An 11,124-nucleotide genomic window follows, 5' to 3' on the forward strand; every position below is an offset into this window, starting at 1 on the left:
AGATCACAGTGACAGCAATAGTACAGCACCGGGAGATGATGCCCAGAGGCTAAACTGGCTGCAAAAGAAGTTCTCTTCCTGCTAGGATCCCCATTGGCTGGTGCAGGTTTTTTCAGCCCTGGCAGAGCAGGCTCTGCTGGTATATCTAGCAGCAGCGCTCCTGGAGGGGCAGAGATAAGGACACGGACTGGTGGTCTGTCAGGGCTGGAGAATGGATCTGAAGATGTTCCTTGTCTTCACTGCATTTCTTCTTCACGCTACCCTGGGCTTCCCTATCCAGGTGAGAGCAGTTCCATGCATCTGTGCTCTGTCTTCTAATTGACTTCTTCTTCCTGGTGTGAAGTTGTGGAGACCCATTTTGATAAATTTCCTGCAAGAAAAATATTAGTAATATAATAATATAGAAAGAAAATATAATAATTTAGTTTCTCCCTTTGGCCTGAATTTGATGTTATTGTTGCTGCTTTTATGTACTATGGACAAGTAATGCCTTTTACCTCTTGGTTTTGCAGGAGAACTATGAAAACAGCACAGCAAACTATGAAAACAGCACAGCAAACTATGAAAACAGCACAGCAAGTAAGTAGGTTTTATACTGTATTTTAAAGTCAACAGTTAATTCTTGAGTGTGTCTCACACACTTTGTTGGCATGTGAGTGACATGGCATGTGTAAGCACTGACTCTCAGGCCTTTTGAGTAAGGCCATGTTTCCTAATTTGTTATTTGGCTGAATGCAGATGTGTTTTCAGTCAGATGTGCTTTATACATACTTTTGAGGTGTCGTTCATTGGGTTAATTTAGATGTGTTTTCACGGGCTTGAAAATAAGATTTTAATATGGCATTTTGATACCTTTCCATTAAATTGAGTGTTTCAAAAGGACAACTCATTTCCCTTCTTGCCTACCTTGGTGTAGCAGTAAGAGAAAGAGATGTCAGGCATCAGAGAAACCTTTGCTTTGACCTGGAATAGAAAACAAATAGTACAGGCTTAGCTGAACAGCTTTTGTCAACTCACAAAATAGAAGGAGGTCACTGTAGATCTCCAGAAAATTTCAATGGAAAAAAAATGTGCAGGTAAACTTTAAAGAAAGAAACTGCCAGGTTGGGGGTGATGTGTTGTGAGAGGAAGGGGCCTTGGAAAAATTTGCTTGATATAGTCAGAACAATTTAATGACTAATGAAAAGTGATCAGTTCTTCTTTTGAGCTGTCATTTATGGCATGGAAGCAAAGGGATGTTGTAAAAGGACCTCTCAGTACATATGGAGCTGGCCGAGGGACATGCTTGCTTGAGTTCAAAGTAGTCAGTTGCTGGGACTCAAAGTTGCAGCATTAGTGGGACAAACCCATACAAGGAGCTTTATTTTACCATTGTTACTGCTTTTTTGTGCCCGTTGAGAGATCTTTCAGTATTTACAGTGCAGGGAAAAAACGAACTGAATGTATCATTTTGAACACCAGATGTTCATTTGATCAAGGACATGGCAGATGCCTTCTGTGATATCTCATTAGGGTTTTAAAAAAGGACAGCAGGCTCTTTGTGCCTAGGAATCTGGAGCCTAGTTTCCACTGACTTCGACTAGTCAATTAATCTAGTGCCTCTTGGGTGTGTGAAGTCTGAATCTGGTCACTGCATCTCAGAAATGTGCTTTCCTGCAGAATTTTTTTAGATGCCATGGCTCTCTCTGATGCAACTGGTGGGAAGTGACTGAACTTTCCTGTAATAAACCGCTACCATTTATAGTGGACTTTCATTGCCATGTAACCAAAGTAATAGTCTGGAAAGGCAGACTGTAGCCTTTTTGGCTCAATAAAAACAATTCTATTGCGGTTTCTAGATAGATTATGAATAGAAGGGTGTCCCCTCAATATGTTTATAGCCTTCATTCTATTTTATAACTTCACTCTTTGACACTGTGAAACCAGAGGGGACTGTTGAACTGGTGCTGCACCTATTGCAGTGAAATCTAGTGACAAATTGTATTTCTGTCCCTAGTATCATTTGTTAGTTTCCACAGTGAAGACCATAAAATGCTTTGCTGATTCTTAGATGGTGAATGATGTGGCTTCTGTTCCTCAGCATTATCTGCTAGGAATTATCACAGCTGTTTGTCTAAATTTAATTTAATTCCTGTGCATATGCATCAGGTAGGGCACTCCACTCCCTTCCAAGCAAAGGGACTGATCAAAAACATTTCAGTGGCTGAGGAGGCCTGTGCTATTGAACACAGTGAAGCTGCATTCAGAATCTAATTTGCCTTTTTCTTGTCTGTTTTCTTCTTCGCTTTCTGCAGCAACAGAAGCTACTGAGGTAAGGACAGCTAAATCAGCTCTTTTGTTCACTTTGGGGTTCGGCTTTGTGGAAGGTGAAGTCAACACTTGTACTTATCTCCATCTGTGTAGGAAAATCTTCTCAGAACAACAGTGTAAGAGAGTGAGCAGTTTCCATCCCTATTCCATTTATTGTTCCACAATGCCCAGGTATAGCCCAGGAAGATTTTGCTTTCTCTGGGGTCATAGAGAAAACTCAAAACTGTTTTGGGGTTTTGTTTTCTACAAAGCAAGAGCAGTATTACAATCTGTTTTGCTAGTAACATGCCCCCCACAGCTGGGTACAGTCCCCTAGAAGCAGTAGGTACCATGGCCTTTCACTGCTCTGTTGTGAGGTGATGCTGGGAAGACTTTGTTGCTGATTCCAGCAACCTTGCACTCCTACTAGCCAGGACAGAAATAAAGCTGGAAGGTCTGAAACTCACTCCACACTTCAAATTGCATTTCCCAAATCTCCTATGCTGATTCTCTTCAGAGTATCCGTATTTACTAAGATATCAAAGAAGAAATACCATACCGTGGTACTTCTTTACACATGGCACAGTATAAAAGCTCGAGACCGCTCCGATGAAAGATACTTTCAGTGGTAGCCCAGACAATTTTGATCCTTTACAAGCTATATTATTTAATATTTATGTTATAATATAAAGTGTGAAATAATGCAAATGCATCATTCTTGCAGGTTACTACACAAGAGGATATATACGGTAGGTATTATTCCATCTAAAAAGTATTTGATATATTGATTGCTAGCTACCAGTTACTCAGAAAATAACACATACTTAACACAAATTAATCTTAAGGAAGAAGTTTTAAATCCATGCACTCACCATAATATGCAAAACAGAGTCTTTGGTCTTGGCCAATTGCTCAGGCTTGCTAAAAATCTCAGCTGTTGCTTTTGCTAAAAATAGCTCTGCTTAAATGATCTCTTGATTTAAGTCTCTTCCAAAGGTTACAGAAAGAGCAGAGACTGTGTGCTTGTGATCTTTGTTGATGTCAAGGCTTATTGCACAATGCTCTGGGCTGGCTGATTCTACTTATAAGGCCTAAGAGTCCCTGATGCTGGGCTTAGCTGGGAACATCAGTCCAACCCACGGAGTAGGAATGCAGTTCACATGTAATTGGTTTCAGGGGTTTTTCAAGAAGTCAACATGTCCAACAGCAAGCAGCAGGACTGTTCTCCATTCTTTTTTGCTCCTGGTGTCTTATGTTGGCGGTTTGAGTGCAAAATGTGCCTGCGGGAGAACAGTGCTGTTTGACTGCACAGAGGGAGCCATGCAGCTGGCTGGCTGCTCGAGTGGGACAATACAGACTTACAGGAGCTAAAGATCCAGGGCTTAATATGTGATGCCATGTCGGGGGAGCGGAGGAAAGGAGGAGAGGGAAAGACTGAAAAAGCATGGCTCTTGGAACTGGGTTAATGGTAAAGTAACCACAGCTGGAATGTTCACAAAATTGTGTCACTGAGCAAATCTCTATATGACTGAATGCCATCCCAGTCCCTAAATAGGCTCCGTATGTTTTATGTGCATCACTGTAATCAGGACCTGATGTGAGCTCCTGGAAACTCATCAGGTTAAAAATCAGGATTCCTATTTTCCACTGGGAAAGAGACAGTTATATTCTTGTGTTTCTGCACAGAATCTCCATTGCCTGCAGAGACTGACTCCGAGGACGAAGTTATTTTTAACAGAATTCTGGAGGCTAACAAAGGTAATGTCACCAAAGCCCTGGTTATAGTGGGTCTCTATTTGATGCATTTTGTGGGTACTGTGGAAGGTACAATATCTTACCACAATCTGTGCAAATATTTCTCCCATCTTACAAACCATCATATAAGAGACACCCAGAGACGGGCCACTGGGGCCACAGAGTGGTCTGCTGAAGCCCCATGGCATCTCAAAGCTGTAGTGTCAATACTGAAGGTGATACCAGACGTGGAAGTACCTGAACTATCAAGCCATTTTCTTCAGCTTTAGCTCTCAACATCTTAGTAATTTTGTTTTAACATAAAAAAGGAACTTGGATATTTGGATGCTTTATTATTTCACTGTCTTTTCTTCAATGCAAGCATCACTTGTATTCAGTCATCTTATGGCTTTGTAGTACAGACTCCTAGATAAGCCATGGTCATTTCCGTACTCCCTGATCCAGACTTCCTGTTCCTTTATTCTTCCAAACATTCCCTGTTCTATCAGCTTGCATTTCTCGTATTTTCCCCTTCAGCAGTCACTCAGGAAGCGTTACTACTGACTGTTGAAATGGACACCAAACATTCCTACAGTTTTCTCTAGATAACATTGAATTCTCTTTTGTATTTGCTTGCCCTCTGGCATTTCCTTATTGGCACCTCCTACCTTTGCCCAGCACCCTTCCAGCACAGGTATCTAATGCTATTCAGTCATGTGTCATCATGGGTGAAGAAACAGCACAGCATCCCTTTCACTATTGTAACTGCTTTCATGCACTCCCTGTCTTGCCTCAACCTCATGCAACAGAGTTGGAGCTTTCCATCTCTCCTCTAACCCAAGGACACAGCAGCAAAGATAGGGAAGTAGATTATGTTCATCTAGCCCAGTAGGCCATTCCTCATACCAGCCGGGAGCAGCTGCTTAGGGAAAAATAGAAAAGGAGGATGGCTAGAAAGTGACACTTTTCTAAGTGTGCATAGCAAGCATCTAGCAATCTATGGCTCAGGTGTTTCCACACTTTCTCTCTCATCACAGGCAGCTCTCAGTACTTACAGGAAGGTGACATAGTTCCACGAAGGAGTCGCAGTGCCATCAACTGTCGCAATTGCAACTGGCCCCAGTCCCGTGATGGGATTGTTCGTGTTCCCTATGTCTTAGATCCTACTTATGGTGAGTGTGAATTTGGTTGATTTTTATTTTTTTTTAAATTTATTTTGTCCAATAAGCTTCAGGTATAAGCCTACTTTAAGTGGCCACACCACCAGCAGATTTAATCAAAGCTAATGATTTACTTAGGCTGTGTAAACACAGATGAATTGTAAATTACAAAGACCTGAACAGGAAAGAGAAAAAAGATAAAATTTACTTGAGAAGTTTGCATCCATAATATTTTGGGTCTGATCTCTTGGACACAAGAATGATCATTCCCTCTAATAGTGCCTGCCAAAATACCTGCTTTTTAAGTTTTATGCCCATTGCTGTGTGATTTCAGTGGCCTACTTTTGATCACCAAAATAGCTTCCCATAACTATCTCCAAGTGTATCATCAGAAGACACATCAACAATCACCATTATAATTTGAAACAAGTAGTTGAGAAAAAAAGGCTTCCATCTGGCACAATTTGGATAAATATCTGGACAAAGAGGATCTTGAGCCAAGCTATTAGTATCTTAAATGAAATACATTACAGAGCAAAAGGCAAGAACGGACCTAGTCTAATGTTTCTGTTTACCCTGGTTTTGAGCACCAGGTGAAATTTTAATGGCACCTGATATTGTCTTTGTTTGACCCCCACAATTAACCCTTTCTTCTCCAGACAAGAACCACATAAAGGGGATTCATGATGCCATGGCAGAATTTGAAACACTGACTTGTATTAATTTTGTGAAGCGCAAGACAGAGCGTGACTACCTCAGCATTAGATCTGCAGATGGGTAAGTTGGATGATAAATTAACAGGTTATTTCTACACTGTTTTTCAATGCTTCACTACACTCATTCTGTAATGACCATAGATAGGAAAGGGGGATGGATTTAAAGAAGAAACTATGTTTTATCACAGTGCCAAGGTATCCTCCTTGGATAACTTGCTAGTGCAAAGACTGGGCAATTACATAAGGGATTCACTGAAGACACAGAAGTGAAGCAAATAATGGGAAAGCAGCATTAAGGTGGGAAGAATATCTAGGCTCATGTTTTCTGTGGGGTATAATGAACACTGAAACATAACATACAACAGATTAGTGTAGATCTTATTTGCAAAGGCAAATCCAATTTCAGTTTATGAAATAAACAGTTTTCTGAATCACACTGTTAGCTGTCAAGGTCAGAATTAGATTCTGTGAGAGAATTCTTCAACACTCATTAGCTTGAAAGTGCTATCGGTCTTAGCTCCAGCTCTAATAGAGTGTTCAGCATTTTGGAAAAAAATATTTATCTTTAGGGAGTTAAAATCACTGTGTACAGAAAGTCAGAATGTAGGAGCTTCCATGATAATGAAGGTCTTCCAGGAAGCTTTAGTGATGATCATACTATTTGTTGTTTCCTACACTATGGTCAGTTTTGCCCTTCTGTAGACTATCACAGTGGACAGTAAGGAATCCTTCTACTCCCACAACATGTGTGAAGCAAGGTTCTCTGTACTGTCCCTTTGTCTGCCTGACAATGAAAATCCTGTAAGTCTTCTGTTGCTGTTCAATGCCTCCTTCAGCTGCTGGTCCAACTATGGGAAAGTAGGAGGTGGACAAACTGTCTCTGTGATGAAAAGAGGCTGCATGTGGAAAGGAATAATTCAACATGAATTGGATCATGCTCTGGGCTTCTTGCATGAACATTCTCGAAGTGACAGGGATAAACATGTAAAGATCATGTGGGAGTACATCAGTCCAGGTAAGTACCTTTAAACCCCTCAATGTGTAAACTGATGTAAATGCATCCTACATGTCTAGCTCTTCCTTCTTCCCTGAAGGGAGTAGATAGGAAGCATACTCTAAGTACAGTACCATATGTTACAGCTGACAGATCAGACTTCAAGAAATTTGAACACTCCAACAACCTGGGTCTTCCATATGACTATTCCTCAGTAATGCACTACGGCCCGTAAGTAGCAGCATGGCATTGCTTTTATTGGAACTCAAATCTTAGATTAGAATAAGCTTCTGTACCTAATTCTAATGCTTCTATAGCTCTCCTAACTACCAGCTTCCTCATTGCCCCCTCTGAGAAAAACTGTGAATTAGTTCAAACAAGCCACCCTCTAAGATGAATTAATTATCCTCTAGCTTTCCATTAAGGAGCCATTTACAGCTGAGCTTAGGAGCAAAAGAAGGCATCTTGAGACTGACTGTACTTACTGCTGGTCATCTCAATCAAACCTCTCTGAACAGTGCTGTTGGTCCCAGCATTAACCTGTATGCAGTTCTTGTTCTCCCTCCAAAACATACCTTTACATCTTGAAAGAACTTGTACTTAAAAAATAGAATTCTTCATGAGTTGTTGTTGTTGTTTGTTTTGTTTTGTTTTGTTTTGTTTTTGTTTGTTTGTTTGGGGGTTTTTTTGTGGGTTTTTTTTTTTCAGATACACCTTCAGTAATACCACTGGGAAAGCAACTATTGTACCAATTCCCGATGGATCAGTACATATTGGACAGAGGCAGGGGCTGAGCAACCTGGACGTGGCTAAAATCAACAAACTTTACAATTGCAGTAAGTATCTCAAAGTCATCCTTCCATCTTCTACTCATACCCTTCATAGAGGTGTTTGGGTGCACTGCAGAGGCAGCAGTTTCTCATCAAAAACTGCAACTGTTCTAAATTCCTGCTACTCATTATGGTTATATTGGGAGCGAATGCAAAGTTGAAGCTGGAGGCACATTGTGATTAGCAGAAAGTGTTTTCTGCTTCCAAATTGAATCAAACACATTCACTACTGGCATAACTGGCTGCTGTGCAACTGGCCTAACTGCATACCATGTCGTATGCCTCAGTGGAGTAATTTGGTTTTTACAGCCGGGAGACAAGTACAAACCCCAGAAAGAGCCAGACATCTCTGTTCCTCATTGCAGATAGTATTTAAGACCTGAGCAAAACCAAGAGTTGCAGGCTTCTCTGAACTAGAAGAGTTTCATGACACTTTGTCCAGTTTTCAAATGTTAAAGATGTCATTCTCAATTTTTATGTATTTTTAACTCATTAATTTTAACCTCTACTAGAAGAAATTATCCTATAGAATCAGATAAATTAATTCAGTCAAATGAAAAAACCATGATGAATAAACTATCACCCCTTGCACGGAGGAAAACCCAAGTTCTCCTCCTAAGTTTAGAAATAAAGCATTGCAGACACATCATATTTACCTTTGGCTTTTCTAAGATCACTTGACTTTCCCCATTGAAAATAATGGCACCAATTGCAGTGAATTGAAACCTCTCACACTCTTTATACAGGTACAGGAAGAGATTGCTTGCTAAATTATGGAGTTAATAAATAAAAGCTAATGCTTTTTCCAAGCACTCCATTACTTTCCATCTTGATGCAGATACTTCTGCATTATGTGAAAATTAGATCAACATGATTCTTCATTTTAATCCAGATGTACCAGTACTCTGAAATGGATGCTGGCAGATCAGAAAAACAAGACCAGTCCATTCTGAAGATACTGTAATTGTAAATGAGTGGGAGATTCTGCAAGCCTGGTGCTGAACCAAACATTGTTTCTTTCTCAGGTCGCTGCAGCACTGTTCTTGAAGCAGCATCTGGGTCGCTGAGATCTGCCAACCACCCAAGAAATTACTCAGATAACACCAGCTGTGTCTGGCTCATCCGAACCCGATCCAGAAAGGTAAACACAGGTTAAAAGTGGTCCTGGAGTATGCCTGAACTTACTTCTTTTTATGTTAATGTCTGTGCACCAGTTACCAGATAAGCTATTTTCCATGAGAGATATTTCAGACTAATCTCTACTACTTCTTTATGTCTTTAAGCCAGCTATGGGCAAAGACAACTGCAGAGCTGCAGTTTTGAAAAACCTCCATATATTTGGCTTCAGGTTAGCAAAATCAAAACAAAGAGGCCTGAGTATGGGAGCATTCAGTCACAGGCTCATTAAATCTGAACTCTGCAACTTCAGGGGATGAGAGGCAAGGCTAGGTAAGCGGTTCCAGTTCAGGCTTGGCTACAGCTTAGATTCAGCCTGTTTTAAAGGACAAGCATAAAAGAAGTAACATACATTTACATTAAAGGCTGGTTTTCTCTTCCCTTCCAGATTTCCCTGCACTTTCAAGCCTTTGAGGTGCAGACAACCAGAGGCTGTCAGGGTGATTATGTTAAAGTTTATGATGGACCCAGCAAGTCTTCTGCAGTTCTAATGGACAAGACCTGTGGATCAAAGCTACCCAATGATGTGTTTGCTTCTAGTAATATTATGCTTATAGAGTTCGTCACAGATGGTGCTGAAACAGCTTCTGGCTTCCAAGCCACTTTTTTTTCTGGTAGGTCTGAGAACAAAGAGAATGGCAAAGAAAAATAATGATCTGTGTCAAATCAACACTCCTTTTCCCAGAGGAAAAACAGTGTTTGAGGAACCGCTTTCTACAAAAGCCATCCATTTCTACCTTGCTTTTGGTACAGTGGGTCAGTCCTATACTGATACCACTTACTTATTCAGGCAGATGGGGCCACACTCAGGAAGAGCGGTGTTAATCAGGTGATCCACCATTTGCCTTGTGTCTCAGATATATACCATTCCACTGCATGTGCCATTAAGGTCAACATCCATTTAATATCACTATTAATGTTAATAGCACAGTAGAAAGAAAATAAATCACAATGCAGTATTTAAATATATTGCTCCTCTGAAAGATGCAGTTCTTAATCACACAGTTCACAGGGCAAGGCAGATCTATGGTGAACCAAGTTACCCAGACCCATGGCAAGAAGAGAGGCAGTGTTTTCACTTCCAGGATTCCTGGAATGTATCCACCTAAAATATATTTTCTCCAGTCCCATTTAATTAAGAACTAAGGCCACAACTATACAATTAAGTTATCACATGCTTCCAAGTTAGGATGTATCAGCTGGAATACAGAAATGCCTGTGTACTTATCTGTAGCTTACAGCAACTGTACAGTAGTGCAACTTGTCTTAGCATGAAAGAAAGCTCAGCTATGTCATATGACCTTGTATTTGCCATGGCATAAGAAAAAGCACACACATAATTTACATAAATCCACTGAAATGCAGTAATTTAACTGTTTACCCAAACCAAAACAGCAGTTCTCCATTGCATTTGTTTAGCTTCTATTTCTGTCCATTGTAGCTATGGAAGGAAAGAAGAGTAAGAAAACTCCCCATGCCACTTTGATGTGTCAAAACAAAAAAAAAATATGCTAATTGTCTGATAAAAAGTGATTCCATATTTACATATTTTAGAGATGCTACAGTTTGTTCAGAGAGCTTAGAAAGCTAAATATTCTCTCATTTTTCTTACAGTGAAGGCTCAAAGAAAACCTAGGATCCGCAACTGACTTAATGAAGAAGAACCTATTCTGTGGATATTGAAATTATGTGTTTCCTACTTTGCTCCTTTTCTGGCTTGGATCAGTATGAAATTTAATTCTATTAAGAATCAAAGTTTTCATCTTCCTGAGAAAGTTTATTCCCCAAGCCATAAAAATGTATTATTTCCATACCTCTGGCGTGCTCCTCCTCTTGTCTGCACAGTTAAGTTATTACCTCTTTCTATTTAACAATTGAATAAAAAGCTTCATATAAAAAAAAAAAGGTTTCCATTTCTATTTTTCAGTAGTCCCCTCCAGCCATACACATTATCAATGTGGTCCTACTTCTTTGTCCCCTCCATTCAGCCTCAACTCTCTCAGTAGTACTGACATCATCATAGGTTTAGTTAGGTGGCTGAAGACACCAGCACCAAATTTTATACATTCATTTTATGATCTTCACAGTCTTGAACACGAAAAGTTCTTAGATACAGACTCTTTTTCCAGCCTAACATTCAAACTTCCAGAAGTTACATCTCCCTTAACAGTCCTGTGAAATCTCAAGGAATCCCTGCAGTTTTCCTTGCACTGTTCTGGTAGGCA

The 11,124-nt window shown here is 40.2% G+C and overlaps 1 protein-coding gene across 1 annotated transcript; it reads left to right on the forward strand.

The window, feature by feature from the left end:
* Positions 1 to 211: 211 nt before the first annotated feature.
* On the forward strand, positions 212 to 10,691 carry LOC127385567 (astacin-like metalloendopeptidase). The gene is made up of 12 exons (XM_051621427.1): positions 212 to 280; positions 513 to 554; positions 3,014 to 3,038; positions 3,976 to 4,047; positions 5,061 to 5,195; positions 5,843 to 5,960; positions 6,736 to 6,914; positions 7,040 to 7,124; positions 7,602 to 7,729; positions 8,749 to 8,864; positions 9,288 to 9,517; positions 10,519 to 10,691. Exons 1-12 carry the CDS (start codon positions 212 to 214, stop codon positions 10,580 to 10,582), a joined length of 1,263 nt encoding a protein of 420 aa, XP_051477387.1. The 3' UTR covers positions 10,583 to 10,691.
* The last annotated feature ends 433 nt before the right edge of the window (positions 10,692 to 11,124 follow it).

This window comes from Apus apus, chromosome 5, assembly GCF_020740795.1.
Source record: "Apus apus isolate bApuApu2 chromosome 5, bApuApu2.pri.cur, whole genome shotgun sequence".
NCBI lineage: Eukaryota > Metazoa > Chordata > Aves > Apodiformes > Apodidae > Apus > Apus apus.

Bases quoted from the DNA above. Each gene is read 5' to 3' on its own strand.
- LOC127385567 (XM_051621427.1), top strand. From the start codon at position 212: ATGGATCTGAAGATGTTCCTTGTCTTCACTGCATTTCTTCTTCACGCT. The intron at 6,915-7,039 runs GTAAGTACCTTT...CATATGTTACAG, and splicing joins GTGGGAGTACATCAGTCCAG to CTGACAGATCAGACTTCAAG. The intron at 8,865-9,287 runs GTAAACACAGGT...CTTCCCTTCCAG, and splicing joins TCCGAACCCGATCCAGAAAG to ATTTCCCTGCACTTTCAAGC.